The sequence below is a fragment of the Branchiostoma belcheri genome, unplaced genomic scaffold (assembly GCF_001625305.1).
Source record: "Branchiostoma belcheri isolate BF01 breed outbred unplaced genomic scaffold, Haploidv18h27 scaffold136, whole genome shotgun sequence".
Classification (NCBI taxonomy): Eukaryota; Metazoa; Chordata; class Leptocardii; order Amphioxiformes; family Branchiostomatidae; genus Branchiostoma; species Branchiostoma belcheri.
In genome coordinates, this window is record NW_017802780.1 from 66,260 (window position 1) to 83,449 (window position 17,190).

Here is a 17,190-nt window from a genome sequence, read left to right on the forward strand (position 1 = left end):
CTGGGGGGGGGGGTTCACAGAACTTAGTAATTAAGCATCTAATCTTAAGCTTACGATTTAGAAGGAACTTGAAAATGCAACTTTCAGTCATTCTTACCATGTATAGATGGGCCCATTGCGACGGTAGAGTGTTGTAAAATATAGTGTGTCCACAACAAGTCAAATAACGTAAGAAACTGCGAAATACAGAGTGATGTTTCATTTACAACAACAAGAACAACAACCTAAGATGTTCTAAAATTAATTTCTACGACTGTCCGTAAACACGAACAAAGAAACGAACAGACCACCGCACAGACTACTACTTTTGCCCCCCCCCCAAAAAAAAACTGACACCGGGATGTACGATGATATATTGGCAACCATCAATATCTACCCTGTCAAAATTTACCATTCACAATGATTGGTCATCAGGTGTTGTACAGACAGAGAGACAGACAGGTACACACATACACACACACACACACACACACACACACACACACATACACACACACACGCATACACACACACACACACACACAGGCACACACGCACAAACACTCAAACACACACAAACACACACACACACATACAAACACTCAGACACACACAAACACACACACAAGCGCACACACACACACACACACACACACACACACAGAGACACACACAAACACACACACACACACACACACATAAGCACACACACACACACACACACAAACAGACACGGGCACACACACACACACACACACACACACAAACAGACACGGGCACACACACACACACACACACACACACACACGAACATACACACACACATAAAAACACACAGACACGTTTTTGTCCCTAGATGACCTTTTTTCACAAAGCGTTTCGTATAATTACGTTGTACATACACCACTTTGCCTTTGTCTATTCACAATCGTTAATTTACTGTGACTAACTGGCGTGACTAACGCTGTAGTGACGCAGGATGGTGCGATAATATCTTGGCAACTTATCAATCTCAAATACGTCAACATTAACATGATCATTGGGCGTGACGATGTTGCAGACAGATATCGTCTCAAATGGGCACCAATGACACTTGAGTAGTTTGAATAGACACCTTAATGACGACGCACTTTATGACACAAAGGTATAACACAAGTTTGTGTCATAATATATGACATCTAAGCATTTCGCATTGTCGCTCACAAACCGTAGGCCTACTGGTGTATGTTTGTATATAACTTAAAACGCCGATCATAGGCCCTGTACAACACATCAAGTGGTATGATCCATCACATTTGACCAATCACAAACGTAACTTGCAATGACGTTGAAGCTAGTCTAACACGTATGGTACATATATATATATATATACGGACATCCAGGGTATGTGGGAGAGTGGACAGCAAGTTGCCATAAACTGACTTCGCTTTGCCAACAACACTGAACATACCTGTAAGTACCTGTCATTATATTTTTAACGTTATTGCACCTGCAATATCAATTATCTAATGCGTCTTAGAATATACATTATCAAAAAAATTTCGGTATTCTTTTTACCACTGAAAATGCAAAAAATGATAAATTTTCCGTATAAACTTTTGGAGGTGAGCAAACGGGAATTTGGTGCTTTTGCTTTTTTAAAAGCCTCGCTCAGACTGTTATATAGTTTTCATAAAGTTTTACTGCATTTGGGACCTATCTTAAGGCTTTTCCAACAAAGAAATTACATGTCTTGTCATGCCGGCCGGACAGTGAAAATATGAAATCTGCCCCTACCAAGCCGAACGCTTGTTATATCCCCCCGTTCGTGACGTCGAGATTTCTTGTCAATTGTGATTTAGATTAAGTCTTGATATTCGTAGAAGTTCATTTTCAAAAGCATCGAATAGATCATTTGACTTTTCTCCGTGAGTTATCCATGATAGAACATTCCGACAGTTTTCGAAATCAAGGTGACGGCTCTGGGTTTAGCTTCGGTCCTGATTGCGCCGGCGCCCGTCGGGGATGTAGCCTCGGTCGGACTCAGGAGTCGGGCGGGCATCGGCTGTCGTGATCACAATTAAAACTTTCCTTCAGTAGTAATTTGTTACAAATTTTGTCACCCTCTTTGGTCGGTCTCCGGCAGGCACCCGGTAGGTACCCGTCAGATTCTCTGACGATGTCTTGTACTGACCTATACGTAATGCAGAATTTACGCTTTTGTTGTGATCGTCTGAACTGTGACGTCTCACATTTTACCCTGGTGTACGAAGTACATGTACATACCTTTATTCTGTTCATCTGGTCTGTGACGTAACAAATGTGTCCCGGTGGACTGCCGGCAACCGGAGGGGTACCTCTCGGTGTTCTCACGGTGAGGTCACGGCGTGTTTTTGTCAGCGGGGCCCGGGTAGAATCTAAGCCAGAATTAAATTATTCTCGGGTCCCCACCGGGCCCCAAAATAGCCCGGTATAGCCGCAGTGTGTCCCGAGGCGCCACGTACGAGTCACGCCCGAAAGTGCCATAAAACAGCCCGGCAACTACCCGGCAGGGCCCCTTTTTTCATAAGTCTGCCCCCTGACAAAACAGAGTTTAAACCGTCGGATTTTCAACTAATATGTTCTTGGTTTATCAAACCTTTACTGATAGCACTAGTTAAGCGCTTGATAAGTTTAAAGGTAAGCTTTAAGACAATGGAAATTTACGAGGGAATCGTTCTATTTGTTAATTTTCTTTAGCCAAGAAAAATCGCGTGCTTGTTGGTCGGTTAAAACTCTCTCCCTGGCAAAGTTCCTCGGCGGTAAAACCGTCCGTCCGCGGCATTACTCGCGTCGTTCACCGAAACAAAATCAACGCCGCCGCCCCACAGGTCTGTGAATGAGACTAGTGCTCTCTATATAGCTAACGTTGCAGTAAGTGACTCTGGCGAGTTAAGCCTGTTAGAATAATTATTTAGCTTGTTTAAAAAGACCTCTGGCAAAGCCCTTATTCCACCTTTATCGTAACGTTGTATGTACGTTAAGCATTATTGTATAGATCTCAGGTGTTTTTTTCGATCTTAGTTTATAAGATTGTGACTAAATATGACCACCCGCTATTACTGTCCTTCTTGCAATTACAACACTAACTGAAGATAGATTTTGTTTTGCACTTTTTATACTTCTGTTGACACCCCGATGTTTTTTTTATAAGGACATGCCTCATTAGAGTTATATTACCGCTTACCGCTGTGACACCGGCCCCTTAACCGGGGTGGTCGTGGGGACGCTGGGCGCTCTGCCGTGAGCCAGTGCTTGGTAGTGATTGTGGTCGTTTCAAATATGGAAACGTGGGATTGAATAATTACTGCTTGCAGTCCTGTCAATCACCATGATTGACTGCACCTGGTACCAATTAGCGCGCATTACTGCACAGGAAGAGGCACGTCTTGGATATCCAATTGTGGCGGCACAATACAGTTTTTGCCCTATGGGGATTTCTATAGTTAAGGACCCCAAAGTGACTCACTTGGACTCACTTAAATTATAGTAGGGTGCACAAGCAAGGTTCAGAATTTTGATATATTTAATTTCAGGGTATAGTGTACAAAATATGTGAAAAATGAGCTTAAGTTTGCCGGCGAGTTCTCTTCTCACGCCCTCTTTTATTAGCGCCACTGCGGAGGTCATGGAACTGCAACTGCAACAGTACTAGGCGGGACAAGTATCCAAGCGCAAATCTACGCCGACTGAACACGCACCATAATTCAACTTTTACAGTCTCAAAACTGACGTATTCCTCTAGCATTTACCACAGGTTCTATCTCGATGCCAAGCACAGAACAATCTCTGCACCTTTCTCTAGTATTGTGCAGCACTTCTTTGAACCCGTACTACTTTTGACTACGGGGTTCTCCCATAAATACTGTGTTGTTCGGCCTTGTCGCCGATCGCCGACAAGGCTGGATAGAGCATGGTCTGGGTGCGTCTGTATTAGCAAGTGCCATTCCGGTCCACCCCTTGATGTTGTCGTCCCACCTTTTTCTCTGTTATTTATATGTGACTTATGTAATGCTAGGCTTAAAAAAAAGCAATGGATGTCGCGTGTCTTTTGTGGTCTAACCACAAGCCAGACAATTTTTACGCTGTTAGGCGTATTCAAAACAAATAAAGACTATCCTTTTTATTCCGTGCGTCGGCTGTCTCCTGTGTGACTTGCTGAAAGCAATGCCGTATCATGGCTATTTGTAACAAGGATACGAGTATGATCAGGTAGCCATGTTTCGTTTTTAAAAAAAGTTAGTTTTAGCAAATGCAGGGAAGAATCTAACTTAACACGAGACCAGAATAGTGCGTATTTGGGTGCTACGTACTAAGCTACGTGCGACACGCGTCAGTGGCTGCGTTATTGCTTGACAAAACGTGGACAAAAACACACCGACCCTGTCCTCAGACAGATTTACCTTCCATTCAGTGTCATGAATGAATGAACTTTATTGCTTGACAGTTGTACATGGTACAATGTATGGCATCGATAACAATGTGATCAATACCGAATCAAGTCTATTCTAAGAGACTACTTTACTACAATGACGCCAGGTTTGGCAAACCAATGTCCTTGGGCAAACAGACCGCCATTGTCAAAAAGGCCTTCTGTTTCGTAATTTGCATACTGACTTAGTCACACATTCATACAATCAAGTACTTGAAAAGAGACATTTAGCTACATCGTGGTCATTATTTAGTCGGCTGACTCAAAACACTTTTAGGAATAGAACCCAACATTGCCATCCGACTTCCAAACGCCTTGCTCACGATATGCTTACCCAATATTGGTCTTGTCAAGGTCGAAAGGTCACGGTCGGCTATGTTAAAGGACTTTAAAAATGAAGACTTTAGACCCTGGGTACGGTTCAGTTATGAATAGATACCCCCCGCTATGGCTTTTTTTGCCGGGGCGTGCCCCGGCTTAGTGCCCGGTTTAATGGCACGGTGTTTGGTAGGTAGGTTCGATGGTTTAAAGCAATGCAGAAGCGATTTATACTGACTGCTATGCCATGCCATGTGGTTTTCGATAAATACAGCACTTAAATAAGATGACCTCACAATAAATTCACATTCATATTGTCATATACATACAAGTAGCGCATTGCATTAAGTCACTGCCATCACATGAAAATTTCGTGTCTGCTCTTAAAACTAAAAAAAAAAAATATCATTTTCTTACTTTTGAATAAATTCTGTATATGTTGTTGACCTCTGACCCCGGATTGGCTCATACCATTCTAACCCGGGGGTGTTCTGCCTCTGCTTACCTATATAAGGCTATCGCAAAATGAACCGAGTGATTTTACGACAATTCTCAGCGCGCGAAAAGGACTTCGCACCCTTCAAATCGGTAAATGCTGTTTATCCATGACCTCTAATCACCCAGAAAACATTGCAACGCTCATCATTTAAGTCTAAGAAAGGAAAATGTTGTCTAATTTGCAGTAAAACACTGGTCACGTAAGATTTGTCGTAAAATCGCACGGTTCATTTTGCGATAGCTTGTCTAGGAGGAGGTGAGACTGTTTTTATCGTACGAAAAATGGTAAATAGTTAGTAAAGTTATCTTGCAGTGCTGGAATTCGGATGTATTAAAATATGACGTTACATTCTAAGGAACAGTGTCATGTGAGTAAAATCAGCACGGCATTTGACGAGAAATTTTGTAGAGGATGTAGAAGTTTCACGTGAATGCACTTGGGTGGGAGGGGGGCGTGCGTCCATTTGCTGGACATTTTCGATGGTAAGATTTACGTTGAAAAGATACTGATCATTAATTCAGATACCTTGAAAGATATTGATAAGGAACAGTATAATGCAATTTTAGTAAAACCAGTGTCCACTGTGCTGGAGTAGATTGTTGCGAGCGTCCCAAAAAAAAATATGCAGGGTATTTTCGATCGTTGTAGCTAACAGTCAGCGAATCAGTTGGCAAGACGTCACACCTGAACTTTTGTTGGAGATTTTTGTTTTTTGTTGGTACTAGTAATATGTTTTGTGAACAAGACAATCTTTTATTTCTGTTTCAGTGACGCTTTAGACTGTCCTCTGCTACATATACCAGTGACACAATAAAAAAAAACAGAATCTTACAGTTAGCAAAAGTCTAAACTCAATAAAATTTTAGTAAAATTTTATAAAATTCTACTGAAATCTAGCCTCTACATTTTACATCCAACCAAGGTTTAAAAGAGAGTTGTTGATCCAACCAAATTAGACCCTGAGACCAAACAGACCCTACCACTGATCACTGTGCATTTTGCACACCCCAAACTCAACCGTGTCACTGATCACTGTGCATTTTGCACACACCAGACCAACCGTGCCACTGAGCACTGTGCATTTTGCACACACCAGATCAACCGTGCCACTGAGCACTGTGCATTTTGCACACACCAGACCAACCGTGCCACTGAGCACTGTGCATTTTGCACACACCAGACCAATCGTGCTATTGAGCACTGTGCATTTTGCACATAAAGTCAAGCTAAGAACACGTATATTGCGAACAATGTGTGAATCTATTTTATCAGGAGAATGCCACCAAGGTGACATCATTTTCAATGGAGATCCAACTTGAAGCATGCACAATTCAAACAGCAATTTATTTTTATTCTTGCAACAACTTTTCCGGAACACAATATGCAACTTTCATGTAGTTCTTCCAAGCACGCCCCGGCCAGCTTTTTATAAAAGCTTTTCTTGTTTAGTAAAATGTACAGTAAATTTGGGGTTTGGATGACATGCGCGAAGTTACATTTAGGTTAGTGTGACCTACGTTGCAGCGTTCCAGATGGACACATCTGGCAGAAAAAACACACTGATCCTGACCTTAGGTAATTTTTCCTTCCAGCTCGTTTGGTGCCTGGGTGTCATGACACCAGTTTTAGTAGACAAACCGCCTTTGTTAACATGGCTTCCTGTCTTGCAATTTGACTGCTGGCTACAAGAGGAGGAATTAATACAACTAGAAAGGCCGACAATTGATCGGAGCAAATGCAGCAGCTGGCTTCACCACATCCCCCGTAACAAAAAAATGAGCTGATCCTAAATTACCCCTTTCCAAAATGTTAAGTGTTCCAGTAATTTATACCCCCGTGCTGCAATGGAATCTTCTTACACCAAAAAGCAGTTATCCAGTTGCTTGAGTAACTGCTTTTTGGCGTATCGTATTACCTGGATGTCTAACCTTTATCGACGAATCTTCTTACACTTTCTGCTGTTGAAACATGTAGAACCGATAGAACCCAAGTGTGTTCTATTTAGAACTGTCAGTTGGGTATTTGAGTTTTCAAGCTGCTGTTTTACGCAAAGTAATGTAAATATAAAATCATTTTAAACGGGCTGAATGTGAATAGTGAACACTATAGTTTAAGCATTTGGTGCCAAGCTACTCTTTTGGTCATTTGGTTTTCGTATTAGTGCACAGGAGCAATAAATGGACATTTTTGGTAAAAAAAAAGCAAACAAAGGCCCCATTTTACATTACCGAATTATAGGTCATTCCGATTTAATACCAGGGCTGCTCAGGTCATTCCGATAAAATACAAGGGCTACAGATCCCAAAATGTACATTTCCCCCTGAAAATGGAAACAAAACAAATAACACAATTTCAAAAGTCTGTATCCAAACGTTTAAAAACAATACCTATATTGGCCACTCACCTTCATGCCAAATTTCATGTTATTTGGCCCAAAAATGAAGAAATTGAATTCATTTAAAGAAATGACAGAAGGAAAAGAAGAAGAAAGAGAACGAACATGAGAGAAGCCATAATGAAAATACCTGAAATAAGAGAACCACAAGTACTGACTTGTATAAAGCGTTTGGGACGACTCACGACCCACTATCTAATATGTGTTTTTGATACGTTCAAAACATATATTTATTCAACATCGAGTATTCAATTTCTAAGGTACACACGGAAAGCCATTTCATGACCACCTCTGCATGTATCCTAGACACCATGTGGCATTTGAGACAGCATGTCGCATTTTCTGCCAGGATAGAAAAAGACAGGATTATGTACAGAGTAGTGTCGGAGTGAGTTTGTATACGTGCGTTAGTAAAGGTCACACACTGATTTAAGGTCAATCAAAAGTTGTTGGACAAGTTTTGACGCAAAACCACAACCCCTTAATTTAACTGCATTACTGATTATCTCCAGGGCCTGCTCAACAGCGCCACCTGCCGAGGCAAACGTGTAGGGAAGCATGAAAAGCTGTTAGTATTTTGCTGATGCAATTCTATTCTACATGTAAACAAAAAAGCTTTTGACTAAGCTGGGCCAACCTCAGAAAAAAAAAACTAAATGAAGGCATCGCCAAGTCGGGAGAGCTTTTAAAAAAAATGGCATTTCGGATTTGTTAGAAAGAGAATTGAAATAATGCTGGCAGTTTGATTTGAACCGGTGAACAGCATTAGTCGCCCTAAACTTCTTTAGGAGTAATTAATTTAGTTAGTCTTAGCACGAGACCTGAGAGACAAGTGACTCAAATAATGAATTGAAATTGTCATTGTCTCGGTTTTGTATTTTTTTATTATTTTTATTTCGGGTGGTGGGCTCCAATGTAGATGGCCCCTTTTATTTACTCCCTTAATGAAAAAATCCGGCTCAGTGTGAATTAAATCACCGGACTCCAGAAGAAGGTCGGCATGTTTATGACTTAAATTTCGTGGTGAGCAACGGTCTGTTTGAATGTATTGAAAAAAAAAAACAGTAATAACTTAATTCTTTTTATGTCGTGATCATTGTTTGCTGTTTAGGGTGCGAACAAAAATGAAACGGCAGGTTGTATCTGTGGTAACGTGCAGCATTTCTGTGAAATTTTTAACCCTTGTCCTGCTGCCAATTTTTATTTTACACAATATTTTCAAATAATTTGAAGTCTTGATCAGGTCACAGAATCTTGACTTTTTTTTGGTCCACGGTGGCGTAGTTACTTCCGCATTCGTTGCGTTGCGTTTCGCTGCAGTGTGGTGCATTGCACGAGAAACACCCCCAAATCGTACATACACAGGGTACTATACAGCCGGTACTACATGTGCAACCCATATATATATATATATATATGGGTTCCGAAGGACAAGGGACAAAGGGTGTTGTGGTACTGGGGTCATGTTGGAACATGCGTGCGTATTTATGTGCACTACTAATCATAACTTGCAAGGCAAGGCATCATAGAATGTAGTCTCTTGCTGGTGCCAGTGTTTTTAGGATAATTTTGTGTTTCTCTGTACCGATAATATTTTGAACTGCATGCAGATTGCTACCACAAATTTCCTAATTTGTTATTTCTGTTTAGGTGGTGTATGCTGACACGATGGCGGGTCCGTGTACATCCGGGTTCTGGAGGTGGATGGTTCTGGTGCTGATACTGAGGACCGCATCAGTTAATGGACAAGGTAAACCTCTTTACATTTCCTCGATATTAAATAAACAGTCTAGAACCGTTATTAAGCACCCTTACGTTTTTTCGAAGCCATTTTTGACAGAATATTTGGACGGCTTGTATTCAAGAAAGGGTCTATTGTATGACATCACGGTACTATCCTCGCTAATCGATCTATTAAATGATATTAATGAAACGAAACAAAACAAACAAACAAAAAACAAAACAAAGATGATCGGAAGTAGACTTCTATGTATTCCAAAACTGCTGTCTTGGGAATGGAAAATAATTTGTTAAATTTCAATTATTGGTGTAAATGTAACACTGCTGATGACAGTTCTTATGCCTGTGACAGGTGTCAATGTCGCCCTGAGTAAGAAAGCGTACCAAACAAGCCTCGAGGGGCATGGACATCCAAACCTTGCTGTTGACGGGAACACCAATGCCAATTACTACTCCGGTTCCTGTGCAAACACTATTGCAGGGGCCGGAGAGGCAGATCCAAGCTGGTGGGTGGATCTCAGACAATCGTACATGGTTGACAGGTACGTGTACAGCATTTCAGTCATTATGACGAGTAAGCTTAGGCCTACTAATAAATAAATAAATACTGATGTGCACACAAAGAGACGCGCATTCAATATTTATGGCTTTACCACACCACGAATGAAACATATTGCTATCCCTTGTGTTTCTTAGTCTCCTTCTTCTTTGATTTGATTTATTAGACTGAATATACATCCAGGACTGCTTAAATAGCCTAAGGTTATTAAAAAGGGCTAGCCCTCAAAAGAAGAAAATAAACAATTAGGAACAGTTAACAGTGACCGTTACATTTCAGGTTAACATACTATTATAAGAGATGTTGCGGCCTAACATTCTTCTGCCATTTCGTTAAATTGATTCAATTTCTTAATTTTTGGGCCAGATGACATGAAATTTGGCATGGAGGTATACATAGAGCAGTAAATACCCCCAGGCGTTTTTTTTAAATTGTTTTATTTATTTATTTTTTTTTTGCCATTTTCCGGCAAAAATATACATCTTCGGATCTGGAGCCCTGGTACTAAAACCAAATGACCTGGAATTTGGTATGGGGATACCTTGGACATGTGTCGTTTACAAAACCTCACTCAAGCTTTTGACATAGAAGACTTTAAAATATTGAAACAATGGGGCTTTTTGGCTATTTTCGGACAAACAATGTACATTTTTGTCTGCTGTGCCCTAATATTAAATCCGAATGACCTGAAATCCGGTATGGGGATGCCTTGACCACATGTCTAAGGAATGTCATTTCACGCATTTGACATATACTACTTTAAAATTGTGTAAAATGTGGCTTTGGGGGTATTTTCGGACCAAACATGTACATTTTTTTGTTTTCTGTGCCCTAATCCTAAAGCCAAAAGCCCTTAAATTTGGTATGGAAGATTAATGAATATAAGCTCACAAAATGTTATTCATGCTTTGGATGTGTATAACTTTAAAAAGTTATGTAAAATTGACCCAAAATCTTTGACCCAAAATATCCATTTTTTTGTGCTCCTGTGCACTAACACAAAAACCAAATAACCTGAAATTCTGCATAAGGGTAGCTTGTACCCAAATGTTTAGACTATAGTGTTCACTATTCAGATTCAGCCCTTTAAAATACTTTTATTTACGTACCTTAATTTCAGTAAAGCAGCAATTGTAGCTTGAAAATCATTAAATGGCAGTTCTAAATAGAACATTTTTGGTTCTAGAACATTCTACATGTTCCAACAGAAGGCATTGCAAGATTCCATTGCTGCATGGGGGTATATACTATCGGAACACTTTAAATTTTGGACAGGGGAAATTTAGGAACAATCCACTTGTGTGGGAGATGGATCAATTTTTGGTTCGGGGGTGTAGTGAAGCCATTTGCTGCATTTGCTCACGAGCAAATGTCGGCCTTTCTAGTTCATTATAATATTTTTTTTTTAAATCTATGATAATAATCTGCACGTGATGAATCAACCAATACTGACTTGAAGGTCCAACAATACAATTTGGTGATTTACTTCTAATTTGTGTCATTCAATGCACAGTGAAATGGCTCAATGTAAAAGGATATATCAAAATTTTAAATGCTTTTTAGCGAACGTACATGTAAACATTCCATTGCATCGTTTTCAATATCTATAGAGTGGTCATCTTCAACCGCCTGGACTGTTGTGCGTGGCTTATTAACCCCTTCAACATCCACATCGGGGATTCCGACCAGGTCAGCATGAACCCCAAGTGTGGAGGTGATCATCAAATCGTTCAGCCGTCCATTACCGTCTCATGTGCAGGGATGAAGGGGCGATATGTGGGCATCCGTCTTCCCGGACCAAACCGGACGCTGCAGCTGTGTGAAGTCCAAGTATTTTCAGGTAGGCCTTCGCTGCAATCAATTAATATGTAAGATCATTACATGGTTTATGGGTTTCGGAGCCTAGGTTGCTGTAAGACTAAATCACAGGCACATATATATATGACGACAAAGACAACAATTCATGCACTGAATGTGGATTGGGTCATCAATGAAAATCAACACGAATCAACGACTACCATAGAACGTATAAATATACACAGTGATGGGTTCCTAGGGTAAAGTTTCTATTCATAGGAAGAATATCAGGTTACTACCGTGATTCCGCGCGCGGCTTCCGTTCAGCCAGTCTCAACGGAAAATCTTTTCTTAAAAATAATGAACAGTTTCACAGGAACTCCCTTGTTCAAATGAAGTAAAGTCCGCACTGCATAAACTAAATGTTGTTGTTTTGATTACTGATTACAGCGATGATGTGAGTGAGATTAGTCTCAAGCGCCAGATGTAAACTGCCCCTGAATTTCCCAGAAATTTCCCTGTTTTTGCATTTAATAAACATTGTAACCAACTTGAGATTTGAGTCAGGAAGTTTTTTTTTTCAGAGGGCAAAAACGAACTTCCCCAACTTTTTCTAATTTTTATTTATCTATTATGAATTAACAACAGTTTTCTAGTTGACGGCACATGTGTTCTACGCTAAGTTCTAACACAGTGCATTTTTTTAGGCACAGGAGGTTTTATCGTAAAGGCTCATTCGACTGGATATAACGACCCGGGTGCATTGGATGACGAATTCAGAAACAAGTCGTACATCGTCAGCAACGGACAGGAAATCAGAATTCAACAAACTGGTAAGGATAAAAGTTAGTATTGTGCATTTTCGGTATAAATTGATGGAAGGGTACATTTGTCTGGGTAGCCTGTTATGATATTAGGTCTTTGGAATGCGAAGGTCAATGTCGAACATGGGCCCCTGAAAGCTGTCCTTCGTACTTTTTAGAACTAGAGTTCGTGGAACACATGCTTTCGCCCGGTATAGATATTATATCATTTCGCTACTTTGCTACTTTACAAACAACAAAAATGTAGATTTGGCGCATCGTGATTAGGCATGATTTAAAAGGAACGTGTGGCACGTGGACCGGATGTGAGAAATGCGAATTACCCGAATCGCGGTTCAGGCGGTTAGGTGTGAACAAGGCTGAAAGCAATGATGGAATTTCATAATCTCAGTGTTTTGCATAATATGATTGTAATGTATATAGCATACGGAAGCTTTCGCAGGTGAAACAGATGCAAACCATGCAGAAAACGTCCTAATTTTTAAAATCAATTAAAATCTTTTGATTCCTTAGTTGTTAGCAATGGTAGCTTCATGCTTGTGACACCTGTAAACCAGCTAAATGTGAACAAAAATATACATTTTGCATAGATTATGGTAATGTGGCGGTCATTTGTAAATCTTTAACACCATCAGTTTATCCAAATGGACGAGGGCATCAGGCATTTATTTTGAATGAGCGGACCGGAGAAGTTATCGACAAGGCTGTTTTCGACACCCATGAGGGAGGCACTCAAGCGGCGGGACAACTAACGACATTTCTAGAAGGCGCTGCAGCGGTAAGCATCGTCGATATACTGGTACAAGAAGGTCTGATGTAGACTGATCTTTCATAATTATACGTTTTTATTTAAAAACCTCACATAGGGTTAAACGATGTTATGCTTTCACCAAACATTTATGGATTAGGAAATTTAAGTGGGGTCGTGTGGCGTAGCGGCAGAGTGCGCGACTCGGAACTAAGAGTCCCGGGTTCGAGTCCTGACATGCCACCTATCTTGTGTCCTTGGGAAAGGCACTTTACACGGCTTTTCTCACTAAGCTCAGGTGTAAATGAGTATTGTCCTGTAATGTATTTGTCCCCTGTGTTGGTGGTGGCATTAATATGAGTTGAAGAAACTTGAGTGTGTCGTCACCACGTCTGGTGATTACATGTTGGAATAAAAAAAATAAATGTAAAACTAGATAACAACATCACTTAGAACAACATGCTATACTGTAGGTAAATATAAAAGACATAACGATAACAATGTCCAAATTAAACATAAACTTGGACTTATGAAGTTCCGGCATGTTACATTTCCTGCTATGCTATTATAATATCTCTATCATATTTATTTGCTCCTATATCACTGCAGGGACGGATCCTAGCTATCGTTGTTCATGACAGCAGCTCCGCCGCCCAAGTCAACCTGGTGCCATACGGTTCTACAATTACAACTGCGCTAGGTAATCTTTTAATTCCTTATTTAAAACAAAGCATTACTTTAGAGCTATAAAAGACTAAACATCACTCTCACTTCAGGTACATTTTTGCTTTTTGGTACAATTAGATTAGATTAGAAAAGATTAAATAAATCAAGGTAAAGGAAAGTTTAATTCTGGCCGAATCCGCATATTGTAACGTCTTTGGATAAAATATGTTTCATTTATGTATCATTACCATACCGAACTTGATATCAGTGATTTCCACTCTATGATAGCTCTAGCAAAAATGAGTTTTGAACACCTTAATCCTTGGTTGAATATCAATTTAACATTTTAAACATTCATGTTATGCAGTGAATATAGGCCAGATTTTCTGTGCTCATTTTTTAGTGTTAGTTGAGAATAGTATATTTTAAATATTGAATATTTCATTATAGGGTTCAGAGAGTCGTATGCCATGGTTACTCAGAAAGGAGACAAACCATCTTGGTTCGTGGAAAAAAAGAGCGCAATAGGTGCAGGACCAACTATTGTAGAGGCTCACATACCAGGTACAGCAAATATTATTCTCTTCATTTTTTTAACTGTATATATGAGTTAACAATATCTTTCTACTGCTTTAATTACAGCCATGAAAGAAAAACTTCAGATGGCTATATTTGGAAAACTTTAGATCTCAAGAAAAGAACTTGAGTACGCATGTAATAAAAGATAATGTTTGAAGAATGTTAAGTTATCACCAGTGTGGAAATAGGTAACATATGCATTTTGATAGAAGACACAAGGTCCTCGAATGTATGTAAATGTGTGTTAATGTATGTTAATGTCTGTTAATGTAGAGAAAATATTCAAATTTTGGAATAAAGTTTTGGAACAACATTTTGCCAAAGGATTGCTCTAAAAATATGACATATATTATTTGAGTATATATGTCTATTATAAATTATGCCAAACATTTCAATCACATTTCCATGAGGCAATTAAAAATTCTTTAAGTGTTTTATTTAGGTATAAAGTCATTGAATTCTTAGTTAATATGTTACAAATGTAATACAGCTTAACATTTATCATGACAAAAGTTATTTGGTGAATGGCAGAAACATTTTTATCAAGCCACCAATCCATGTTTCCCTTCCCACAGCGTGTCCAATAGCAAGCTACGTCAGTTTTAACGGAGTTTGCTACATGGACTTTGCTGAGGAGAAGACGTACGATGAGGCTAGACGGACGTGTGCCGCAGATGGGGGACTACTGGCCATGCCGAAGGATAGCGCGATCAGCACTTTCATCCATGATCTGGTGGGGGCTCAAAGACGCTGGATCGGACTGACAGACATCGCGAACGAAGGCCAGTTTGTGTACGAAAACGGCCAAACACTTGCGTCATCCGGCTATTCTAACTGGAACCCCGGTGAGCCGAACGATGCTAATGTGGGCGAAGACTGTGTCGCACTTCTTGATTCCACACATTTCTGGAATGATGCATCTTGCAGAAAAATCTTTGGATTCATCTGTCAGCTAGGTATGTGTTATAATCGCACATCTTACTGATTCCCACTAACAAGTGTTTTAGAGATTTTTTTCCAAAAATCGCTGTGTTAAACTAGGAAGTCAGACATTTGCAGGGGAGTAAATGCAGCATATTTCAGTCCATCATCTCCCTCCCCATTCATAAATGGACTACTGTTTCTTAGCAACATTATACGAGTAGTGCTCATTAATGTGAAATGTTCCAATACTCCAATGTATTCTCAGATACCCATACAGTGCTTTGAGTGAAATATTGTCACCCCGTCCCCTACAGTACTTTTCAGTAAAATATTTTCGAAACCCGACTGAGTTTTTTTCAGTAATAAGTATTCACAAAGCCCCCATGTAAAGCTTTTCAGGATAAGGTGATTTAAGAAAATCCATCAGTGCTTTTTAGTTGCATTGTTCTTGAAATCTCCACAGTGCTTTCCAAGATCTCCCTGTCTTTAGTACTTTTTTTTGATACTTTGAGAGATCCACGTCACCTGGTTTCTGCTTGTAGATTAGCTACCTACGCTACACTGTACTTCCTTAGATATCATATAAATTTCAGGTCATTTAGCCCCAAAACATGAATCCATTTAACGAAATGGTAGGGAAAAGGAAAACAAGAAGAAAAACAATGTTTCCATCCATATACCTATAGTATGAGGTTTAAAATGAAAAATGAAATGGTTGTATACATTACTTGTATGGACTTTTTTTAGTGGAATGCAAGTTGTAGATTTTCAACAGTCAAAAAGACTGTATAAAAATGTTTAAGAAAACGTCCGAGCTATTGGCCCACTCTACCTCCGTTCCAAATGTCATGTCATTTGGCTAAAATACGACAAATGTGACCAAATGTCAGGAGAAGAAGTAAGAGAAAAAGAAGGAACATGACTAAATCAATATATTTTATCAGTAACGTGCACCATACACACATCTAATCTAGTCGTTGGTTAATGGTTCAAAGTTATTTCGTAATAACAAAATAGTAAATTCTTTAAACTAAATGCTTCCACAATATGAGTTTAAGACATGTTACAAGTTATCAACGTTAGGTTGAAATTCGCAAAAGCAAGTCTGAATTCGCATATTTGTCATACATTATTTTCTGTCGTTGAAGTTACTGCAGTTGACGGTGGTTGGTCTGACTGGGGCCCATGGTCTGGCTGCAGTGTGACGTGTGGAGTGGGGACGGAGACTCGGGACAGAACCTGCACCAACCCTGCACCAGAGAACGGTGGGGCAGACTGTGACGGACCTGCTCAGGAGACACAGGCATGTGACACGGGGGTGTCTTGTTCAGGTAACGGATGTATTTTGACGTATTCTCATTTAGATAGTACTAAAATTCCCCGTGTGGCAATAAAAGAGTTAAGAAATGATTGAATGTTTTAGTTTTTAACACAGCAAAATGTGCCAATGCACCAGTCACGTTAAACGTAGGTAATCCAAATTTTAAAGTGCCCTAAAACGTAAAACGTTTAAAATAAACACGCCGTTCGGGGTGCACAACAGGGTCCAAATTTAGCACACGTCCTTTTATTCTACAATATGTTTTTTAAGTGTCAAAATATATGATGGAATTAGCATGGGGCTGGATATTCGTTGTTACATCAGGTTGGTAGTCACTGAATAAAGATAAGCAATTTTACGCCAAAAAGCAGTTACTCAAGCAACTGGATAT

At 39.8% G+C, this 17,190-nt stretch overlaps 1 protein-coding gene across 1 annotated transcript in view; it reads left to right on the forward strand.

Annotated features, from left to right (window-relative positions):
• LOC109464291 overlaps positions 1-17,190 on the forward strand; it is a 28,445-nt gene that overhangs the window by 4,658 nt on the left and 6,597 nt on the right. The window contains exons 2-6 of the mRNA XM_019761245.1: positions 9,292-9,391; positions 9,734-9,923; positions 11,551-11,780; positions 14,426-14,539; positions 15,130-15,510. Coding sequence (XP_019616804.1) covers positions 9,292-9,391; positions 9,734-9,923; positions 11,551-11,780; positions 14,426-14,539; positions 15,130-15,510 — 1,015 coding nt within the window. The remainder of the gene's footprint in view (positions 1-9,291; positions 9,392-9,733; positions 9,924-11,550; positions 11,781-14,425; positions 14,540-15,129; positions 15,511-17,190) is intronic.